General features: G+C 45.5%; 1 protein-coding gene across 1 annotated transcript in view; it reads left to right on the top strand.

The window, feature by feature from the left end:
- The window catches only part of vipr1a (vasoactive intestinal peptide receptor 1a), a gene marked incomplete at its 3' end in the record, with an annotated part of 96,051 nt that overhangs the window by 13,779 nt on the left and 56,973 nt on the right, over positions 1–25,299 (top strand). The window contains exon 2 of the mRNA XM_084139636.1: positions 23,899–23,986. Within this exon, the coding sequence (XP_083995762.1) occupies positions 23,899–23,986 (88 nt within the window). The remainder of the gene's footprint in view (positions 1–23,898; positions 23,987–25,299) is intronic.

The raw sequence follows: 25,299 nt of genomic DNA, 5'->3' as shown, positions 1-25,299 counted from the left end.
TCACTGCTCCATAGGCAAGCACCATGGTCTTGTAGCGGATGCGAGCTTCAACTGGAAGCCAGTGGAGTGTGCGGAGGAGGGGGGTGACGTGAGAGAACTTGGGAAGGTTGAACACCAGACGGGCTGCGGCATTCTGGATGAGTTGTAGGGGTTTAATGGCACAGGCAGGGAGCCCAGCCAACAGCGAGTTGCAGTAGTCCAGACGGGAGATGACAAGTGCCTGGACCAGGACCTGCGCCGCTTCCTGTGTAAGGCAGGGTCGCACTCTCCGAATGTTGTAGAGCATGAACCTGCAGGAGCGGGTCACCGCCTTGATGTTGGCGGAGAACGACAGGGTGTTGTCCAGGGTCACGCCTAGGCTCTTCGCACTCTGGGAGGAGGACACAGCGGAGTTGTCAACCGTGATGGCGAGATCATGGAACGGGCAGTCCTTCCCCGGGAGGAAGAGCAGCTCCGTCTTGCCAGGGTTCAGCTTGAGGTGGTGATCCGTCATCCATACTGATATGTCTGCCAGACATGCAGAGATGCGATTCGCCACCTGGTTATCAGAAGGGGGAAAGGAGAAGATTAGTTGTGTATCATCAGCGTAGCAATGATAGGAAAGGCCATGTGAGGATATGACAGAGCCAAGTGACTTGGTGTATAGGGAGAAAAGGAGAGGGCCCAGAACCGATCCCTGGGGGACACCAGTGGTGAGAGCACGTGGTGCGGAGACAGCTTCCCGCCACGCCACTTGGTAGGAGCGACCGGTCAGGTAGGACGCAATCCAGGAGTGAGCCGCGCCGGAGATGCCCATCTCGGAGAGGGTGGAGAGGAGGATCTGATGGTTCACAGTATCAAAGGCAACAGACAGGTCTAGAAGGACAAGAGCAGAGGAGAGAGAGTTAGCTTTAGCAGTGCGGAGGGTCTCCGTGACACAGAGAAGAGCAGTCTCAGTTGAATGACCAGTCCTGAAACCTGATTGGTTTGGATCAAGAAGGTCATTCTGAGAGAGATAGCAGGAGAGTTGGCTAAAGACGGCACGCTCAATAGTTTTGGAAAGAAAAGAAAGAAGGGATACTGGTCTGTAGTTGTTGACATCAGTGGGGTCGAGTGTTGGTTTTTTGAGAAGGGGAGTAACTCTCGCTCTCTTGAAGACGGAAGGGACATGGCCAGCGGTCAAGGATGAGTTGATCAGCGAGGTGAGGTAGGGGAGAAGGTCACCGGAGATGGTCTGGAGAAGGGAGGAGGGGATGGGGTCAAGCGGGCAGGTTGTTGGGCGGCCTGCAGTCACAAGTCGCAGGATTTTATCTGGAGAGAGAGGGGAGAAAGAAGTCAAAGCATAGGGTAGGGCAGTGTGAGCAGGACCAGCAGTGTCATTAGACTTAACAAACGAGGATCGGATGTCGTCAACCTTCTTTTCAAAGTGGTTGACGAAGTCATCCACAGAGAGGGGGGGGGGGGGGGGGGGGGGGGGGGGGGGGGATTCAGGAGGGAGGAAAATGTGGCAAAGAGCTTCCTAGGGTTAGAGGCAGATGCTTGGAATTTAGAGTGGTAGAAGGTGGCCTTAGCAGCAGAAACAGATGAAGAAAATGTAGAGAGGAGGGAGTGAAAAGATGCCAGGTCGGCAGGGAGTTTAGTTTTCTTCCATTTCCGCTCCGCTGCCCGGAGCTCTGTTCTGTGAGCTCGCAATGAGTCATCAAGCCACGGAGCTGGAGGGGAGGACCGAGCCGGCCGGGAGGATAGGGGACACAGAGAGTCAAAGGATGCAGAAAGGGAGGAGAGGAGGGTTGAGGAGGCAGAATCAGGAGATTGGAGGGAGAAGGATTGAGCAGAGGGAAGAGATGATAGGATGGAAGAGGAGAGAGTAGTGGGAGAGAGAGAGCGAAGGTTGCGGCGGCGCATTACCATCTGTGTAGGGGCAGAGTGAGTAGTGTGGGAGGAGAGTGAGAGAGAAAAGGAAACAAAGTAGTGGTCGGAGACTTGGAGGGGAGTTGCAGTGAGATTAGTAGAGGAGCAGCATCTAGTGAAGATGAGGTCAAGCGTATTGCCTGCCTTGTGAGTAGGGGGGGACGGTGAGAGGGTGAGGGCAAAAGAGGAGAGGAGTGGAAAGAAGGAGGCAGAGAGAAATGAGTCAAATGTGGACATAGGGAGGTTGAAATCCCCCAAAACTGTGAGGGGTGAGCCATCCTCAGGGAAGGAACTTATCAAGGCGTCAAGCTCATTGATGAACTCTCCAAGGGAACCTGGAGGGCGATAGATGACAAGGATATTAAGCTTAAATGGGCTAGTGACTGTGACAGCATGGAATTCAAATGAGGAGATAGACAGATGGGTTAGGGGAAAAATTGAGAATGTCCACTTGGGAGAGATGAGGATTCCTGTACCACCACCCCTCTGACCAGATGCTCTCGGGGTATGCGAGAACACATGGTCAGACGAGGAGAGAGCAGTAGGAGTAGCAGTGTTTTCAGTGGTGATCCATGTTTCCGTCAGCGCCAGGAAGTCGAGGGACTGGAGGTTGGCATAGGCTGGGATGAAGTCAGCTTTGTTGGCAGCAGAACGGCAGTTCCAGAGGCTGCCTGCGACCTGGAACTCCACGTGGGTGGTGCGTGCAGGGACCACCAGGTTGGAGAGGCAGCAGCCACGCGGTGTGGTGCGTTTGTGTAGCCTGTGCAGAGAGGAGAGAACAGGGATAGGCAGAGGCATAGTTGACAGGCTGTAGCAAATGGCTACAAAAATGCAGAGGAGATCGGAATGAAATGGACTAAGCATCTGGGAGCGGAGAGAGCAGGGCCTCCCTCACCAAAAACTTCTACCTCAGAAACTAAAATTGTTTCACTGAACCACCCGAACAAAAAAACTCTCCCAACTTCCGCCTTTGGAAATCAGAATTGTTGTGAACCACAGCGGTTCAATGTTTAAAGGAATAGACTCAGCCCACTTTGTTCAGCTAGCCAACTATGACACCATAGCCAGCTAGCAGACTAGCATCCAATAACAATAACACACCGTTTAGCACCAACACTTGGTCACAACAAACCACCAATAATGTGATAACACACTAAACAGATCATTCGTGTCTGTGTCAAGTTCCTTTCATGACGCAGCAATGATTAGACGTTGGCTAGCTAGGACAAGTATATTGTGGTTAGCTACTACAGTACAGCCAGCTGGTCATGTTGGTAGCTAGCAATGGCCACTGTGTTGACTCTGTTTGAAGAACGGCTAGCTAGCTAGCTTCGTGCTACAGCCGGCACGGCCGAGGACACTGCCAAGACACAGTAACTACCCACAACAACCCACGAAGCCTAGCTATGACGCTGTAGCCAACCTGCAAGCTAGCATCCATTAGCACACAACTTAGCATCAACACCTGGCCACAACAAACTGCCAAGAGTGTGTCAGCACACCAAACAGACAATTCAAGTCCGTGTCGAGTTCCCTTCACAACGCAGCAAAATAAAAATAAAATTAAACGTTGGAACCAGCTCTCCAGCGTTGCTAATCGTTACCAGTAGCTACCCGCTAGCTAGCTAGCCTCGTGCCTCAATACTAACCTACAACTACCCACGGAAAGCTACAATAACAACAGCACCAACCTACAATAAATACAATACCAATACCTAACTACAGACCCAGACAACAGTCTAGCACAACAACACACCCTTAACTAGACCTGGAGAGCTGGAGGTAGAGAGAGACATGTCTGCACTCTGGACTGTGGTGAGACAACATCAACAGGAGAAAGAGCAGGAGCAGGAGAAGAACAGAGCACTAGAGGAGAGGATCAGAGTGCTGGAGGAGAAGTTGAGAACGATGACGGGTGACATGGAACAACCCATTAGAGAGCTGGCCACCCCCGCAGAGAAGCCAGCAGAACAGCCCACCTCAGATCCTGGCCAAAGTCTCGACACCGCAGCAGAACAGTATACCCTAGACCCTGACCATAGCCTCGACATCACAGCCAGACAAACAAATGAAGAACCCCAAGCCCTGGGGACCCCAACCCCTCTGAGCAACCCCCCTGACAGACACCCTGATAGCCCTCATGACGACCCCCCCACACCCACTGAGGACATACACAAGCCACAGATTGTACTCTTTATGGGGACCCCAGGTATACAGGACCCCAGGTCAACAGGACCCCAGGTCAACAGGGACCCCAGGTCAACAGGACCCCAGGTCTACAGGGACCCCAGGTCTACAGGGACCCCAGGTCAACAGGGACCCTAGGTCAACAGGGACCCCAGGTCTACAGGGACCCCAGGTATACAGGACCCCAGGTCAACAGGACCCCAGGTCTACAGGGACCCCAGGTCTACAGGGACCCCAGGTCAACAGGGACCCTAGGTCAACAGGGACCCCAGGTGTACAGGGACCCCAGGTATACAGGACCCCAGGTCAACAGGACCCCAGGTCAACAGGACCCCAGGTGTACAGGAACCCAGGTCAACAGGACCCCAGGTCAACAGGACCCCAGGTCAACAGGACCCCAGGTCAACAGGACCCCATGTCTACAGGGACCCCAGGTGTACAGGACCCCAGGTGTACAGGACCCCAGGTGTACAGGGACCCCAGATCAACAGGGACCCCAGGTTAACAGGGACCCCAGGTCTACAGGACCCCAGGTCAACAGGACCCCAGGTGTACAGGGACCCCAGGTCTACAGGACCCCAGGTCTACAGGTCCCCAGGTGTACAGGACCCCATGTCTACAGGGACCCCAGGTGTACAGGGACCCCAGATCAACAGGGACCCCAGGTTAACAGGGACCCCAGGTGTACAGGGACCCCAGGTCTACAGGGACCCCAGGTCTACAGGGACTCCAGGTGTACAGGACCCCATGTCTACAGGGACCCCAGGTGTACAGGACCCCAGGTGTACAGGACCCCAGGTGTACAGGACCCCAGGTGTACAGGGACCCCAGGTGTACAGGACCCCAGGTGTACAGGACCCCAGGTGTACAGGGACCCCAGGTGTACAGGACCCAAGGTGTACTGGACCCCAGGTGTACTGGACCCCAGGTGTACAGGACCACATGTCTACAGGGACCCCAGGTGTACAGGACCCCAGGTGTACAGGACCCCAGGTGTACAGGACCCCAGGTCTACTGGGACCCCAGGTCAACAGGGCCCCAAGTCTACAGGGACCCCAGATCTACAGGGACCCCAGGTCAACAGGGACCCCAGGTCAACAGGGACCCCAGGTGTACAGGACCCCAGGTCAACAGGGACCCCAGGTCTACAGGGACCCCAGGTCAACAGGGACCCCAGGTCTACAGGGACCCCAGGTCTACAGGGACCCCAGGTCTACAGGGACCCCAGGTCTACAGGGACCCCAGGTCAACAGGACCCCAGGTCTACAGGGCCCCTGGTGTACAAGGACCCCATATCTACAGGGACCCCAGATCTACAGGGACCCCAGATCTACAGGGACCCTAGGTCAACAGGGACCCCAGGTCTACAGGGACCCCAGGTCAACAGGACCCCAGGTCTACAGGGACCCCAGGTCAACAGGACCCCAGGTCAACAGGACCCCAGGTCTACAGGGCCCCATATCAACAGGACCCCAGGTCTACAGGGACCCCAGGTGTACAAGGACCCCATATCTACAGGGACCCCAGATCTACAGGGACCCCAGATCTACAGGGACCCCAGGTCAACAGGACCCCAGGTCTACAGGGACCCCAGGTCAACAGGACCCCAGGTCAACAGGGACCCTAGGTCAACAGGGACCCCAGGTCTACAGGGACCCCAGGTATACAGGACCCCAGGTCAACAGGACCCCAGGTCAACAGGGACCCCAGGTCTACAGGGACCCCAGGTCTACAGGGACCCCAGGTCAACAGAACAGGGACCCTAGGTCAACAGGGACCCCAGGTCTACAGGGACCCCAGGTATACAGGACCCCAGGTCAACAGGACCCCAGGTCTACAGGGACCCCAGGTCTACAGGGACCCCAGGTCAACAGGGACCCTAGGTCAACAGGGACCCCAGGTGTACAGGGACCCCAGGTATACAGGACCCCAGGTCAACAGGACCCCAGGTCAACAGGACCCCAGGTGTACAGGACCCCAGGTCAACAGGACCCCAGGTCAACAGGACCCCAGGTCAACAGGACCCCATGTCTACAGGGACCCCAGGTGTACAGGACCCCAGGTGTACAGGACCCCAGGTGTACAGGGACCCCAGATCAACAGGGACCCCAGGTTAACAGGGACCCCAGGTCTACAGGACCCCAGGTCAACAGGACCCCAGGTGTACAGGGACCCCAGGTCTACAGGACCCCAGGTCTACAGGTCCCCAGGTGTACAGGACCCCATGTCTACAGGGACCCCAGGTGTACAGGGACCCCAGATCAACAGGGACCCCAGGTTAACAGGGACCCCAGGTGTACAGGGACCCCAGGTCTACAGGGACCCCAGGTCTACAGGGACTCCAGGTGTACAGGACCCCATGTCTACAGGGACCCCAGGTGTACAGGACCCCAGGTGTACAGGACCCCAGGTGTACAGGACCCCAGGTGTACAGGGACCCCAGGTGTACAGGACCCCAGGTGTACAGGACCCCAGGTGTACAGGGACCCCAGGTGTACAGGACCCAAGGTGTACTGGACCCCAGGTGTACTGGACCCCAGGTGTACAGGACCACATGTCTACAGGGACCCCAGGTGTACAGGACCCCAGGTGTACAGGACCCCAGGTGTACAGGACCCCAGGTCTACAGGGACCCCAGGTGTACAGGACCCCAGGTGTACAGGACCCCAGGTGTACAGGACCCCAGGTGTGAGGGAACAATGTCCTGCTGTACCTGGCATCCCTTTTCACCTGGTATGGGATTTTTACACAGCATCCTTTCACAAAGCATCCTGCCTACATTCCTACACAAGCCACCCTGATACACAAGACATTCTGCAGTATTTCATCGTTTGACCAATATTGATTTGTGATTGTGAATTTTGATATTGAACCTAATATTGATTTCTGAGCTGAATGTGCACACCCTTAAAAAAAGTTTACACTGGCGTTTAAACTATGATTTTCTGAGAGTTGAGGTTAGGCCTCACTTTATATTTTTCCAAAGTTGATGGATACCAAAAAATTGAAATAGTCATTAATGTCAGTTATGTGATGGTTGGTTTCTCTTCATTTCATGTGAAATAAGGCAGTGATGATTTGTTAACTTGGTACCAACCTTGTAATAAGACACCATGGCAACAGCCTCCATGTTGTCCACCGCCTCTGTAGCGCTGGGTGTCCAGTCAGCATCAGTGTCCTTGTGACTATTGTCTTCAACCTACGGAGGGATGCCAGTAATTCACACCAGAATGCCTTTCAGAATAACACAGCTCTTTCTCTGATTGCTGGCTTCCCTTGAAATAACATGTCAAACCGCACCCTAGCCATATTTTCTGTATGACTAAGAGAGCTTTTCTCAAAGCGGTGTCGCGCGTCATCCTTTTTACGTCAATATACTTTGATGACAATGTGAAGGAAAGAGGAAGAGGAGAATGATGGTGATGACAATGATGTCTAGAGAAATGTTAACATCTTGTCTTCGCAATCTTTACTGCAACCTTGCTACACACTGTAACGGGAAAAACTTTATTCACAATATGATCTGGTAATTAAATAGCATGACAAATACATTTTGTTTACCATGTTACACCAGTAATGTTAAACAATACAAAGGGCTTGAAGTAGCCAACTGAACTTGAACTTGGAGCTCAGAAATTCAAGTACTGGTATAGGCCTATAATGACAATCAGACATTTCCTAAATTTGGTGCTTGAAAAGTATTTGTAATTATTGTTGTCAATTTATAAGTTCTCCTGCTCCCTTATAATTATCAGTGATTTCATTTTTTGAATCCATTTTTGTGAGAGATGTGGCCAGTTTCGTTCTTTTCCCGTCGCTCCAATTGAAGGGTGTTGTGCTACTCTGCTGCCGTTAAACCACGTGCGGGTTATTATGAGGACTTGGCTTTCCATACAAATCCTTCCATTAAAAAAAGGAACCTGCTTTATTTTTTTGGTCACTTTCTCATTATAAAAACAGCGATGGTGAGATTAACGCTACCACTATTCATGGCTTTATTATGTGTGCCTGCGTTGGCCACAAAGGGCACAGAAAAATCTCCATGCATGCATCCGATCTATTTAGTCAGGCCATGTCCACATTATTCTCATGTTTTAGAATGTAATAATTATTTGAATATCAATGCATTGGCATGCTTTTTGGCGGGTGGGGGGTTCTACATTGAGTGTACAAAACATTAGGAACACCCTCCTAATATTGAGTTGCACCCCATTTTGCCCTTAGAACAGCATCAATTAATCGGGGCATGTACTTTACTAGGTGTCATAAGCGTTCCACAAGGATGCTGGCCCCATGTTGACTCCAATGCTTCCCACAGTTGTGTCAAGTTGGCTGGATGTCCTTTGGGTGGTGGACCATTCTTGATACACACGGGAAACTGTTGAGCGTGGAAAAAACCCAGCAGTGTTGCAGTTCTTGACACACTCAAACCGGTGCGCCTGGTACCTACTACCGTACCCCGTTCAAATGCACTTACATTTTATGTCTTGCCCATTCACCCTCTGAATGGCACACATACACAATCCATGTCTCAATTGTCTCAAGGCTTAACAATCCTTCTTTAACCTGTCCCCTCCCCTTCATCTACACTGATTGAAGTGGATTTTATAGGTGACATCAATAAGGGATCAAAGCTTTCACCTGGTCAGTCTATGTCAGGGAAAGAGCAGGTGTTCCTAATGTTTTGTACACTCAGTGTACAAATTATATGATATATTGTATAACATTGAGGTCCTTGAAAATTACAATTAAGTGCTTGAAAACGTCCCTGAAAGTCATTGAATTTGACTTGCCAATGTGTGTATGAACCCTGCTTAAAGGATGTATAGTCCTAGACCTATGATATTCTATAGGTGGAGTTATCGGTCAATTTGCATATATGAAAATGCATGAAAATCATTTTTTTTTTTTTTTTTTTTTTATCATTTTGAAATATTGATCCCAATGTCACAAATTGGCCCTATTATTTAAACACTCAGTGGTCAGTTTCTTAGGTACCGGGTCGGACCCCCCTTCAAGGGATGGCGTTCAATCGTTGCTTAATTGGTATCAAGAGACCTACCGTGTGCCAGGAAAACATTCCCCACACCATTACATCACTGCCAACCAGCCTGTACCGTTGACACCAGGCAGAATGGAGCCATGGACTCATGCTGCTTACGCTAAATCCTGACTCTGCCATCAGCATGACGTAACACACAGCTCTGCCATCGTCAGACCAGGCAATGTTTTTCCACTCCTCAATTGTCCAATGTTGGTGATCGTGTGCCCACTGGAGCCGCTTCTTCTTGTATTTAGCTGATAGGAGTAGAACCCGGTGTGGTCGTAATGCGGCAATAGTCCATCTGTGATCGATGAGTTGTGCGTTCTGAGATGCCATTTTGCACACCACTGTTGTACTGCGCTGTTATTTGTCTGTTTGTGGCCCATCTGTTAGCTTGCACGATTCTTGCCATTCTCCTTCAACCTCTCATCGATGAGCTGTTTTCGACCACAGGACTGCCGCTGACTGGATGTTTTTTGTTTGTCGCACCATTTTCAGTAAACCCTAGACACTGTCGTGAGTGAAAAGCCCTGGAGTCCGGCCGTTTCTGAGATACTGGATCCGGCGCACCTGGCACCGACGATCATACCACGCTCAAAGTCTCTTAGGTCACTCGTTTTGCCCATTCTAACGTTCAATCGAACCGTAACTGAATGCCTCGATGCCTGTCTGCCTGCTTTAAAAAATATATATAATATCATATTTGTATTTATTTTTTGTTTTTATTCCACATACAAACTTAGAAATACAAACAACAATTTACAGACACACACAAACAGACATATCATCTGCCCAGACCCAATCCATTTTTGTGAACGGGGTGGTGTTCCTAATAAACTGTCCGCTGTAAATGTGTAAATGTGTAAATTGGTCTGTGCATTTGAACAACAGCATAAATACACCTATTTCAGTTTTGCATGTAAAAACAGAATCACCTCTGCTGCACATACTGTCACTGTGTTGATTACCAAACGTTCTGCTCATTTGAATAAGCAGGGAGCAGCCAGTTCATGACATCGGTGACACAAGCACAGGGGAAAAAAAGCACTGAAAAAAAGGTGCAAATTGATTTTTTTTCCAGTCTGAGCGAGTCTGAACACAAGTCAGAGACCACCACTATGACGCTCACACACCAATGCGTTTGATGGATCGCGGGAAAAGAGCAGGAACAGGCTTTTGTAGGCTAAAGTCCAAGATATGTCTTCCGATGGTGTGACTTCTGTCGGCATCCAAAAATTATCCAACTTCAATAAACGATTGGAGGTAAGGATGACAGCAGTGGTGTAGCCTACGGGCGATACGGATTTCACTTATTACTGATATCTACATAGCGCATTGATGTGAATCACACTGCTGCTCTCTCATTTAGCTTTTTGCGCCTTACGGATTGTGGTTGTTGTGTATGGCTGTTCACAAATGTACAGTATAATGTGTATTTTAACCCAATAATGGTTGAATTGAAGCTGCCTATCAATCATTGTTTTTGCGACAAGCGGTGTATTCATTAAGGAAACCGTTTACCGTTTAAGAACCAAACGGAAGCAAACAGAACAAAACGAGAGTTTCTATTGGACATATTCCCTCCCCGTTTCGTTCTGTTTGCTTCCGTTTAAGAAACGTTTTGCAACAGAATCGGCGTAATGAATATGCCCCAGTGGACAGCCAATATAAAATGTGCTCATGCAACAGCTGCATATTTCAGATCCCAGCCTATGGAATAAAAGTTTGAGGGAGTTCCTCCCTTCTAAACTCCCCTGTGGTATTGTGCTCCATCCTGTCAAAAACGAGTTTAATTTAAGAAGACCACGATTGGGACTTTTATTGCTCAATCTAATTTGTGCTGATTAATAAATAAAACAATTCCATAGGCCTAACGGACATCAAACTCGTAGGCTAATTTAGTCCTTATAGTTTCGGGGTTATGCTCATGTAAAACAATTTGGCTAATCTATATTTCCATATTTCCAAGTCCTTTTCTTGAACAACAATGGGAATGACTGTGAATTGGACAGACTCTGTTTTTTTTATATGTGAAGATATAGCCTAATCGTAGCCTAATCGTATTATTATCTGTAGTAGAAAACAATGGGTTAGAACATACATATATAACCATACATAACCTACCCATAAAGTAAAATGCTACATCTATTTTTGGCCAGCTATGTAAACTCTTAACATTGATGTATGCTGCAATAGATGTTGTTCAATTGGTAATATAAATGTTTGGCTTCTTCTAATGCCTCTTAAGCAGGTTGACAATTATTGGGATGAGTCTTGTCCTTGAGGCAGAACTGAGTGATTTCTGCTAGATGGGCCAGCTGCAAAGTCAAAATTGTTGATGTTGTAAAGATGTAAGATTTCTTTGTTGTTGATTTTTTGTCTTAATTTAAGGTTAGGCATTAGGGTTAGCGGTGTGAGGCATTAGGGTTAGCGGTGTGGTTAAGGTTAGGGTTAAAGCTGCAATATGTAATGTTTTGGGGACTCAACCAAATTCACAGAGAAATGTGAGTTATAGATCTGTCATTCTCATTGAAAGCAAGTCTAAGAAGCGGTATATCTGTTCTATGTGCACATGTTCTATGCTTCCCGTTCTTAAACTTCAATTTTTGCATCTTTTGTCTTTTACTTTCAGTTTTGTACACAAGCTTCAAAAAGCAGAAAATTCTAGATGTTTGTCACATAAACTGAAATTAGGCGAACTATTAGAATTTTTGCAACCAGGAAATGGCTGAGCGATTTCTGCATAGTGCAACTAAGGTTATTGTTAGGTTTAAAATCCGATTTTATGACTAGTGAACACTCTGCAGAGCTGCCTCAACAAGATTCATGACGAAAAACTCGAACCTGCGCCTCTTAAAGGGAAAGTCATCTAAAAGTAGTAATCAGATTACGTTACTGAGTTTGGGTAATCTGGAAGTTACTTTACTGTTTTACAATTTTGGACAGATAACTAGTAACTGTAAAGGATTACATTTTGAAAGTAACCTACCCAACCCTGGTCACAAGAACGATGAGCTCGCCAGTAACTTTAGTTAGACATGATTGGCATGCGAGCTAGCAAGCTAGCCACCGGTATGCTAGCTCGCCTGAAGATAGTGTCCACTAGCTAGTATCTAACGGCAGGAGAAACAAAAAACTGTGTCGCGAATTGGTCACGGAGCCATTTTGTATTTTTTTTTTGGGTCCTAACAGATCCGTGAGAAGGTTCTAGCTTGTATCGTTCTGTCCTTTGACCGGCGATGGAGGTGGATGTCTGGTTCCGGCCCCAGGCTCCCACTCACTGTCATGATTATTTATTCACAAGTTCACTGCAATTTGCTCTTTAGCGCCAACTGTTTTATTACCTGATAGAGCAGGTCCCAGAAGGCCTGGGCGTTCATTTCAACGCCCCCCCAGGACTGTCCATTTACTTTGTGTTGTGAAAATAATGTGATGCACATTGCTGCAATCTCATTGCTGCAGTCCCCCGCCCCAATAGCAAGCAATGTAATAGCTGGCAAGCGCAGGGCGGCAGGCCGGATGCCCAGAGCTGCTGATGGCAGAGCAGTAGGTATTTGAACAGCTTGTTGTGAAAAATATTTTTTGAAACAGTAAAATGTACACAAATTAACCACACTTTTATAGACATAATCCGTGAATGTTATAATATATATTTTGTTTTTATTTGATTATTTCTCACTTTTTTCAACCAATTACAAGTGGGGCACCACCCCTAACGCCCTAATGGATGGCCCGCCACTGATTGTACTGTGTCATTACACAGTACTTGCTTTGATACCATATTTATATTACAGTAGGTGTCCTGTATGAAATACAGAATGTTACTTGCCACCGAGCTGCCTGTAAGCTACTATCAAATTCACAGTAACCCCGTTGCAGTGTCGTGCTCTTGATGATAACCATTAAGATGGACACACTAATTCTCTTCCCAATTAGTAACAAGTGACTCATGATACTGTCGAGAGAGAGAGAGAGAGAGAGAGAGAGAGAGAGAGAGAGAGAGAGAGAGAGAGAGAGAGAGAGAGAGAGAGAGAGAGAGAGAGAGAGAGAGAGAGAGAGAGAGAGAGAGAGAGAGAGAGAGAGAGAGAGAGAGAGAGAGAGAGAGAGAGAGAGAGAGAGAGAGAGAGAGAGAGAGAGAGAGAGAGAGAGAGAGAGAGAGAGAGAGAGAGAGAGAGAGAGAGAGAGAGAGAGAGAGAGAGAGAGAGAGAGAGAGAGAGAGAGAGAGAGAGAGAGAGAGAGAGAGAGAGAGAGAGAGAGAGAGAGAGAGAGCTCCTCCATCACCTCAGGCTATCACAGCTAACAACACACTGATTGCCTCAACCTCCACCTCTTAATGGGAGGGAGAGCATGGATGTGTGTGTCCAAAATTGCACCCTATTCACTATGTTCCCTATATAGTGCACTATAAAGGGAATGCGATGCCATTTCGGTCCTCCATCACCACAAGCACCAACACTACAATCACACTGCCTCAAACGCCACCTCTTAATGGGGTAGTCTCCTTGTGGGTGTCTGCCAGAGGGGCCTCCAGTCATATGGGCTGGTTCTAAAAATATCCCTGTATAGTTGGTTGATTGGATGGTTCTCTGTCTGACAACAGCCCGGTCATATAGGTTTGATTTAATGTCATAGCTGAGTAGTCTCATCCAGCAAAACAATGGCTATACATCAGATAAACCCCTGGAGGACTGTGGTGGCGTCTGTATTAGTGGTGCGGTCCACTGAAACATGTATTATTATTATAGTGGGGTCTACTGAAACATATTATTATAGTGGGGTCTACTGAAACATGTATTATTATTATAGTGGGGTCCACTGAAACATTATTATTATTATAGTGGGGTCCACTGAAACATATTATTATACTGGGGTCCATTGAAACATTATTATTATTATAGTGGGGTCTACTGAAACATATTATTATACTGGGGTCCACTGAAACGTATTATTATTATAGTGGGGTCCACTGAAACGTATTATTATTATAGTGGGGTCTACTGAAACATATTATTATAGTGGGGTCCACTGAAACATATTATTATAGTGGGGTCCACTGAAACATATTATTATTAGTGGGGTCCACTGAAACGTATTATTATTATAGTGGGGTCCACTGAAACATGTATTATTATTATTATAGTGGGGTCCACTGAAACATTATTATTATAGTGGGGTCCACTGAAACATTATTATTATAGTGGGGTCTACTGAAACATATTATTATAGTGGGGTCCACTGAAACATATTATTATAGTGGGGTCTACTGAAACATATTATTATAGTGGGGTCCACTGAAACATATTATTATAATGGGGTCCACTGAAACATTATTATTATTATAGTGGGGTCCACTGAAACATATTATTATACTGGGGTCCATTGAAACATTATTATTACTATAGTGGGGTCTACTGAAACATATTATTATAGTGGGGTCCACTGAAACATTATTATTATTATAGTGGGGTCTACTGAAACATATTATTATAGTGGGGTCCACTGAAACATTATTATTATTATAGTGGGGTCTACTGAAACATTATTATTATTATAGTGGGGTCTACTGAAACATTATTATTATTATTATAGTGGGGTCCACTGAAACATGTATTATTATTATAGTGGGGTCCACTGAAACATTATTATTATAGTGGGGTCCACTGAAACATATTATTATAGTGGGGTCTACTGAAACATGTATTATTATTATAGTGGGGTCTACTGAAACCTATTATTATATTGGGGTCCACTGAAACATTATTATTATAGTGGGGTCCACTGAAACATATCATTATAGTGGGGTCCAATGAAACATGTATTTTTATTATAGTGGGGTCTACTTAAACGTTATTATCATAGTGGGGTCTACTGAAACATTATTATTATAGTGGGGTCCACTGAAACATATTATTATAGTGGGGTCCACTGAAACATTATTATTATTATAGTGGGGTCTACTATAACATTATTATTATTATAGTGGGGTCTACTATAACATTATTATTATTATTATTATTATTATTATAGTGGGGTCTACTGAAACATTATTATTATTATAGTGGGGTCTACTATAACATTATTATTATTATTATTATTATTATTATTATTATTATTATTATTAATATAGTGGGGTCCACTGAAACAGTATTATTATTAAAGTGGGGTCCACTGAAACATTATTGTTATTATAGTGGGGTCCACTGAAATATACAATTATTATTGTGGGGTCCACCGAAACATTATTGTTATTATAGTGGGGTCCACTGATACATATTATTATTATAGTGAGGTATACTGAAACATATTATTATAGAGGGGTCTACTGAAACATTATTATTATTATAGTGGGGTCTACTGAAACATTATTATTATAGTGGGGTCCACTGAAACATATTATTATTATAGTGAGGTCTACTGAAACATATTATTATAGAGTGGTCTACTGAAACATATTATTATAGTGGGGTCCACTGAAACATATTATTATTATAGTGGGGTCTACTGAAACATATTATTATAGAGTGGTCTACTGAAACATATTATTATAGTGGGGTCTACTGAAACATTATTATTATTATTATAGTGGGGTCTACTGATTTTTTTAAAATTACAGTGGGGTCCACTGAAACGTTATTATCATAGTGGGGTCCACTGAAACATATTATTATAGTGGGGTCCACTGAAACATTATTATTATAGTGGGGTCTACTGAAACATATTATTATAGTGGGGTCTACTGAAACATATTATTATAGTGGGGTCCACTGAAACATATGATTATAGTGGGGTACATTAACACAATGTGGTTAGGGGGGCTGTTGAAATGTACTGTGGTGGGGTCTACTGCTAAAAGATACTGTGGTTAGGGCGGCAGGTAGCTTAGTGGTTAAGAGCGTTGTGCCAGTAACCGAAAGGTCGCTGGTTCTAATCCCCGAGCCGACTAGGTGAAAAATCTGTCGATGTGCCCTTGAGCAACCCTAATTGCTCCTGTAAGTCGCTCTGGAGAAGAGCGTCTGCTAAATGACAAAAAATGTAAATGTAGAAAATGGTGGGGTCTATACTGCTGAAAGGTATTATAGTCGCGCTAGTATGCATTGATTGACGCTCCATGTTAAATCAAAATCTCCCTACCATCATATCTAAGCCAATATGACACCAATGTCGATGAAAATGTGCAAATCAACTTGATTTGAGGAACACAACACACTCCCCGCCTCTCGTCATGAGCTGTCCGGCCGTTACAGAGAACCACATACCGGGTCATTAGCAATTGAATTTTCAGAGTATTTTCTGCGCCTACCTAGCTCACATTCTAGACGTCGGATTAAAACAAGACTATAGCGTACATAAAGTGACCATTGGATTTAACAAATGTCAGATTGACTACATTTGTAGGTGCAACAGGTTTTATTACATTTCTAATTTACATCCATTAAGAACCAACAATGTGCTACCTTTTTATAGGATTTCTGACAATGCTAACATCTTTTCAGCCGAATCTCAGAGTTCTATCTAACCGGGTCGAACAACTCAGTTGTTCGGCAACAACACAGCTGCTGCTGCCAGTCTTAAGAAGTGGATGAGAACAAACCAAGACAACTGTAGACAGCTAGCTAGTTCACGTCCAAATGCCAGTCCTACATTACCTAGCTAATGTTAGCTTGCTTGTCCAAAGTCCAGCAGCTAGCCTCTGTAGCTAACACCAGTCAGCTGAAACTAGCTAGCTAACGAACAGGCAAAGAAAGGTAGCTTGCTAGCTTTGGTTATGGAAGGTTTTTACACAAATTACTTCAGCCATTAGCTAGCTAGCTAGAGCCAGACAACAGCTGACCTCAATACAGAAGCTAGCTAGCTAACGTTAGTTAGCTCACGTCCAAATGCCAGTCCTACATTTTTCCACAAAACATTTTAGTTAGCTAGCTAGCTACATCAGTTCATACCCAACACCAAACTTTGGGCAAATTGTCACGCTGCTACCTTACAAGGCATTAAATGGGCTTTTACAACACTAGATAGCTAGCTAGCTACTCCATAGTCCAAGCTACGGTAAGAGCTAGCCACATTTCACTGTCAGACAGGACACAACTGAAATGGTAGCTGAGAAAACAAATTGCTAGCTGGCTACATGTACCCCCAATGCACATGTAAACAGCGCATCGGTTAAGCACAGTGTGCAAATGCATGCTTGCTAGCATCAGAAAAAATCAACAGTTTCAAACATCCAGATTCAATTCCAGTACGCTCCTTCTCCTGTCTTCTTGACATTTTTAATCCAAATGTGTGCTGATCAACAGTGCCAAACTAACAACATTTGACCGTCTTGATTGTATTTACAGCTCTGATCTGGATGCTGGACTAGCACATGTGTTGGATATTTGTCAACAACTCTGCGGCCATTCCAGTGGTGGCGTTAAGGGGCTAATGAACTCCCTTAAACCCGGATTATACAAATGTATAGGATGCATAACTCTGCAACACTTTAGGCTAGAAACAAGCTGTAAAATGCACAAGAAAGGTGTGGCTCTAGTGTACATAGGGATATCTTTGTTTAGTCTCTATGGCGGAGCTATACAACCTTCAAAAGTCAATGACTTAAAACCGTTTTCCTTTACTTTGCTTTCAATGGGAATTTAGTCATATTTTACAATGTAAGACTGCCACAATCAATTGAGCTATTCACCTTCTGAAAACGGCAGACAATTCATTTTCACTATCCATGGTAAATTCTACACAGACCTTTCGGCAGTGGCTAAATTAAAGGTTACAATAGCACTGTTGGTTACATTGCATGTGGAAATGTGGTATAATGCACCTTTAACAGAAAATCACCTTCTGGTGTAAAAACCATGGAAATTAAAAACAAGAAACAATGTTTTAAGTGAGAAGTAGGCATTGGCCTGAAGCCGAAAAAGAAAGGAAATTCACATTCCGGATAGAACCCTTTTGGATTCCATGTAAAACCCTTTCCACAGAGGGTTCTACATGGAACCCAAAAGGCTTCTACCTGGAACCAAAAAGGGTTCTTCTATGGGGACAGCTGAAGATCCCTTTTGGAAACCTTTTTTTCTGAGCGTGTACAGCCAAAGCAACGCTGGAATGGCTTCAGAACAAGAATTTGAAAGTCCTTGAGTGGCCTAGCCAAAGTCCAGACTTGAATCCCATTGAAAATCTGTGGAAAGACTTGAATATTGCTGTTCACCGCCACATCCCATCTAACTTAACAAAGCTTGAGAAAATCCCCAAGACAAGTCAAAGCTGTAATCGCCACCAAAGGTGCTTCTACAAATTATTGACTCAGCGGTGTGAATACATATACAGACATTTCTGTATTTAATTTTCAATATATACATATACACACAAAAGTATGTGGACACCCCAATCAAATTAGTGGATTTGGCTATTTCAGCCACACCCGTTGCTGACAGAGGTATAAAATTGAATACACCGCCATGCAATCTCCATAGACAAACATTGGCAGTAGAATGGTCCGCACTGAAGAGCTCAGTGACTTTCAACGTGGCACCATCATAGGATGCCACCTTTCCAACAAGTCAGTTTGTCAAATTTCTGCCCTGCTAGAGCTGCCCCGGTCAACTGTAAGTGGGTATGTCTAGGAGCAACAACAGCTCAGCCGCGAAGTGGTAGGCCCCACAAGCTCACAGAACGGGAACGCCGAGTGCTGAAGTGCGTAGCGCCTAAAAATCGCCTGTCCTCGGTTGCAACACTCACTACCGAGTTCCAAACTGCCTCTGGAAGCAACGTCAGCACGATAACTGTTCGTCGGGAGCTTAATGAAATGGGTTTCCATGGCCGAGCAGGAGGGAGTGGTGTAAAGCTCACCGTCATTGGACTCTGGAGCAGTGGAAACGTGTTCTCTGGAGTGATGGATCACGCTTCACCATCTGGCAGTCCGACAGATGAATCTGGGTTTGGTGGATGCCAGGAGTATGCTACCGGCCCCAATGCATAGTGTCAACTGTAATGTTTGGTGGAGCAGGGAGGCGAACAACCTCTAAGAGTATGAATTAGGCTCTTTGAGAAGGTTGGAATCCTAAGCAACCTGCCCACACATAGTTTGAAGTACAATAAACCAACAAAGCTACCGTAGTAGGTCAAAGCTGTGTGCTGAAAAACCTTGGTAGAGCATGGGCGAAGTAGGCATTGTGGTGCTAATGTGAATTTCCTTTCTTTTTCTGCTTCAGACCAATCCCTACATCTCACTTAAAACGTTGTTTTTTTGTTTTGAATTATAGTGGGGGGTCTGTTGAAAGATATTCTGGTGGGGGTCCATCTGGCTCTTCACTCCGCTGGAACCGAGTATCTCTGATAAGAAAAGTCAACGGCGCCAAGAGGAAAATTGGCCCCAGATGGAAGTAGTCTAGAGACCAAGGTGATGGATGACGATAACTGATGATCCATGACTTAGTTTTTCCCAGAAAATACCCCTTAAAGAAAAAAAAAAAAACCCACATGATTTTCACAAGTGATCACAAGTGAATTGTTCCAAAAAACACATGTTTTCACGTGATCTTATGTGAAGTTAATGTGATAACATGTGACAACATGTCAAGCAACATGTGAACATGAAACTACGCATGAAAACGTGATCATATGTGAAGTGTTCCAAAAACTAGTTTTCACATGATTTCACATGGAAAATGTCATGTTGTTTTGAAGATTGAGGAATATATAATTTATCATATCCCCTATAGGGCTACATATAATAGAAAGAAAAAAAAACAAGGAGAGGGGATATATCAGAGATTTGACGTTTCAACCTTACGGCCTTTCTCAAGAAATATAATGTAAGTCAAACATCAATGGTTTGATTGAAGTTCACCATGTGTGTGTCTGACGTCTTTAATGGCATCTCTTCAGATTGATTTGAGATGGCCAGTCTGTACGCCCATGCATTCATTCCACTGTCTGGAGATATGGATATGGCCAGTCTGTACGCCCATGCATTCATTCCACTGTCTGGAGATATGGATATGGCCAGTCTGTACGCCCATGCATCCATTCCACTGTCTGGAGATATGGAGATGGCCAGTCTGTACGCCCATGCATCCATTCCACTGTCTGGAGATATGGAGATGGCCAGTCTGTACGCCCATGCATTCATTCCACTGTCTGGAGATATGGATATGTTTTGCTTTGAGCTTTTAATCATATTTAATAATTCATAATAAAATAAAAAATAAAATAATCTCCATTGAGCTGCGTTACTGTTTGGTGGTTATAATAAGGTTTATTGTGAGTCGTTTGTCAATGTGATGTCACATCTCAGGTATCTACATTGGATAAGTGCCTACAGGGTCAATATGAAGTTGTTTACTAGCTATGGAATCCCTGACAGGAAATGTGACCGATAAAAACTTGGGTTGAAGTTCACAAGACTGTGTTTAGTTAAACTCAAATTAAACTAAAACCTTGGCATAAAACTAAAACCTTGGCATGAGCTCAGGTAGCCAGAATATCCTCCTGAGATAGCCAGTATAGCAATGGCCAGTTTATGAGGATGTTCTGGCTAAAGCTTGGGAACTACTGTAACACAAGTCTTCAGGTCTGAAGGTTTCTCATTATACAAGCATGGTTCACCGAACCTTCTCTGTTACACTAACGTACATCAAATCAAATCAAATTTTATTTGCCACATGCGCCGAATACAACAGGTGTAAACCTTACAGTGAAATGCTTACTTACAAGCCCTTAACCAACAATGCAGTTTTTAATAAAAAAATAAAAAAAGTGTTAAGTAAAAAATTGATAAATAAAAAATAATTAAAGAGCAGCAGTAAAATAAAATAACAGTAGGGAGGCTATATACAGGGGGTACCGGTACAGAGTCAATGTGCGGGGGCACCAGTTAGTTGAGGTAATTGAGGTAATATGTACATATGGGTAGAGTAAAAGAGACTATGCATGAATAATAAACGGCGGCGTAAAAGAGGGGGTTGGTGTGGGGGGGGGGGCATTGCAAATAGTCCGGGTAGCCATGATTAGCTATTCAGGAGTCTTATGGCTTGGGAGTAGAAGCTGTTAAGAAGCCTTTTGGACCTAGACTTGGCGCTCCGGTACCGCTTGCCATGCGGTAGCAGAGAGAACAGTCTATGACTAGGGTGGCTGGAGTCTTTGACAATTTTTAGGGCCTTCCTCTGACACCGCCTGGTATAGAGGTCCTGGATGGCAGGAAGCTTGGCCCCAGTGATGTACTGGGCCGTACGCACAACCTTCTGTAGCAGTTGCCATACCAGGTGGTGATGCAACCAGTCAGGATGCTCTCGATGGTGCAGCTGTATAACTTTTTGAGGATCTGAGGACCCATGCCAAATCTTTTTAGTCTCCTGAGGGGGAATAGGCTTTGTCGTGCCCTCTTCACGACTGTCTTGGTGTGTTTGGACCATGATAGTTTGTTGGTGATGTGGACACCAAGGAACTTGAAGCTCTCAACCTGTTCCACTACAGCCCTGTCAATGAGAATGGGGGCGTGCTCAGTCCTCTTTTCTTTCCTGTAGTCCACAATCATCTCCTTTGTCTTGATCACATTGAGGGAGAGGTTGTTATCCTGGCACCACACGGCCAGGTCTCTGACCTCTTCCCTATAGGCTGTCTCATCGTTGTCGGTGATCAGGCCTACCACTGTTGTGTCGTCGGCAAACTTAATGATGGTGTTGAAGTCGGGCCTGGCCATGCAGTCATGGGTGAACAGGGAGTACAGGAGGGGACTGAGCACGCACCCCTGAGGGGCCCCCGTGTTGAGGATCAGCGTGGCAGATGTGTTGTTACCTACCCTTACAACCTGGGGGCGGCCCGTCAGGAAGTCCAGGATCCAGTTGCAGAGGGAGGTGTTCAGTCCCAGTGTCAGCTTAGTGATGAGCTTTGAGGGCACTATGGTGTTGAACGCTGAGCTGTAGTCAATGAATAGCATTCTCACGTAGGTGTTCCTCTTGTCCAGGTGGTAAAGGGCAGTGCGGAGTGCAATAGAGATTGCATAATCTGTGGATCTGTTGGGGCGGTATGCAAATTGGAGTGGGTCTAGGTTTTCTGGGATAATGGTGTTGATGTGAGCCATGACCAGCCTTTCAAAGCACTTCATGTCTACAGACGTGAGTGCTACGTGTCGGTAGTCATTTAGGCAGGTTATCTTAGTGTTCTTGGGCACAGGGACTATGGTGGTCTGCTTGAAACATGTTGGTATTACAGACTCAGTCAGGGACATGTTGAAAATGTCAGTGAAGACACTTGCCAGTTGGTCAGCGCATGCTCGGAGTACACGTCCTGGTAATCCGCCTGGCCCTGCGGACTTGTGAATGTTGACCTGCTTAAAAGTCTTACTCACATCGGCAACGGAGAGAGTGATCACATAGTCATCCGGAACAGCTGATGCTCTCATGCATGCTTCGGTGTTGCTTGCCTCGAAACAAGCATAGAAGTGATTTAGCTCATCTGGTAGGCTTGTGTCACTGGGAAGCTCGTGGCTGTGCTTCCCTTTTGTAGTCTGTAATACAAAAGGGAAGTCAACGAGCGTCAGAGCCGGTATAGTACGATTCAATCTTAGTCCTGTATTGACTCTTTGCCTGTTTGATGGTTAATTGGAGGGCATAGAAGGATTTCTTATAAGCTTCCGGGTTAGAGTCCCGCTCCTTGAAAGCGGCAGCTCTACCCTTTAGCTCAGTGCGGATGTTGCCTGTAATCCATGGCTTCTGGTTGGGGTACGCACGGTCACAGTGGGGACGACGTCATCGATGCACTTATTGATGAAGCCAGTGACCGATGTGGTGTACTCCTCAATGCTATCGGAAGAATCCCAGAACATATTCCAGTCTGTGCTAGCAAAACAGTCCTGTAGTTTAGCATCTGCGTCATCTGAACATTGAGGAGTATACCACATCAGTTACTGGCTTCATCAATAAGTGCATCGATGACGTTGTCCCCACAGTGACTGTGCGTACATACCCCAACCAGAAGCCATGGATTACAGGCAACATCCGTCCTTATTAACCGAGTCATGCTATGAAAAATATAGATGAAAACTCTCTTGGTAAATAGTGTGGTCAACAGCTTATCATGAGATACTCTACCTCAGGCGAGCAAAACCTCGACTTCCTTTGTATTAGATATTATGCACCAGCTGTTGTTTACAAATATACGCAGACCGCCACCCCTTGTCTTACCGGAGTCAGCCGTTCTATCCTGCCGATGTAGCGTATAGCCCGCTAGCTGTATGTTGTCCATGTCGTCGTTCAGCCACAACTCGGTGAAACACAAGATATTACAGTTTTTAATGTCCCGTTGGTAGGATAACCTTAATCTTAGGTCGTCCTGTTTATTTTCCAATGATTGAAGATTGGCTAATAGGATTGATGGAAGAGGCAGTTTACTCGCTCGCCGTCGGATCCTTACAAGGCACCCCGACCTGCGTCCACGATATCTCCGTCTCTTTCTCATGCGAATGACGGGGATTTGGGCCTTGTCGGGTATCTGTAGAATATCCTGTGCGTCCTACTCATTGAAAAAAAAATATTAGTCCAATACGAGGTGAGCAATCGCTGTCCTGATATCCAGAAGCTCTTTTTGGTCATAAGAGACGGTGGCAGAAACATTATGTACAGAATAAATTACAAATAATGCGATAAAACACACATAATAGTACAATTGGTTAGAGGGCTGTAAAACGGCAGCCATCTTCTCCGGCGCCATTCAACCAGACATCACATTGACTTTCTACAGATGCTGTCCCTTCAGATGTTAACGTCCGTCACGTTGTCTTTCTACAGATGCTGTCCCTTCAGATGTGTGACATCATGCTGGAGATCGAGAAGGAGAAAGAGACGTGCATGGCCCAGGCAGAAAACATGACAACAGGTAAGTTCAGTAGTTTAGTGTGAGTGAGTGCCTGTACACGTGTGTGTGTGTGTGTGTGTGTGTGTGTGGTATGCCAACTACATTACTATATTTGGTTTTCATCTGTACATGTCCTTTAGTCCTCTATAAGTTGTATCAATCATTGCTTTACTATGTACTTAATTTAAAGACACAAGATTCAGAGTTTTACCATGTAACCTGTACAGCCCTTTTGGATCTTATAAATGGTATACAGTTGAAGTCAGAAGTTTACATACACCTTAGCCAAATGCATTTAAACTCAGTTTTTTACAATTCCTGACATTTAATCCTAGTAAAAATTCCCTGTCTTAGGTCAGTTAGGATCACCACTTTATATTAAGAATGTGAAATGTCAGAACAATAGTAGAGAGAATCATTTATTTCAGCTTTTATTTCTTTCATCACATTCCCACTCGGTCAGAAGTTTACATACACTCAATTAGTATTTGGTAGCATTGCCTTTAAATTGTTTAACTTGGGTCAAACGTTTCGGGTAGCCTTCCACAAGCTTCCCACAATAAGTTGGGTGAATTTTGGCCCATTCCTCCTGACAGAGCTGGTGTGACTGAGTCAGGTTTGTAGGCCTCCTTGCTCGCACACACTCTTTCTGTTCTGCCCACAAATGTTCTATAGGATTGAGGTCAGGGCTTTGTGATGACCACTCCAATACCTTGACTTCATTGTCCTTAAGCCATTTTGCCACAACTTTGGAAGTATGCTTGGGGTCATTGTCCATTTGGAAGACCCATTTGCGACCAAGCTTTAACTTCCTGACTGATGTCTTGAGATGTTGCTTCAATATATCCACATAATTTTCCTTCCTCATGATGCCATCTATTTTGTGAAGTGCACCAGTCCCTCCTGCAGCAAAGCACCCCCACAGCATGATGCTGCCACCCCTGTGGTTCACGGTTGGGATGGTGTTCTTCGGCTTGCAAGCAACCCCCTTTTTCCTCCAAACATAACGAAGGTCATTATGGCCAAACAGTTCTATTTTTGTTTCATCAGACCAGAGGACATTTCTCCAAAAGGTACAATCTTTGTCCCCATGTGCAGTTGCAAACCGTAGTCTGGCTTTTTTATGGCGGTTTTGGAGCAGTGGCTTCTTCCTTGCTGAGCGGCCTTTCAGGTTATGTCGATATAGGACTCGTTTTACTGTGGATATAGATACTTTTGTACCTGTTTCCTCCTGCATCTTCACAAGGTCCTTTGCTGTTGTTCTGGGATTGTTTTGTACTTTTCGCACCAAAGTACGTTTTAATCTCTAGGAGACAGAACGCGTCTCCTTCCTG

The sequence above is a fragment of the Coregonus lavaretus genome (genome assembly GCF_964263955.1).
Source record: "Coregonus lavaretus genome assembly, chromosome: 23".
Taxonomy (NCBI): domain Eukaryota; kingdom Metazoa; phylum Chordata; class Actinopteri; order Salmoniformes; family Salmonidae; genus Coregonus; species Coregonus lavaretus.
The sequence above is the reverse complement of the archived record's forward strand: the minus strand, read 5'-3'. Positions and strand labels throughout refer to the sequence as shown.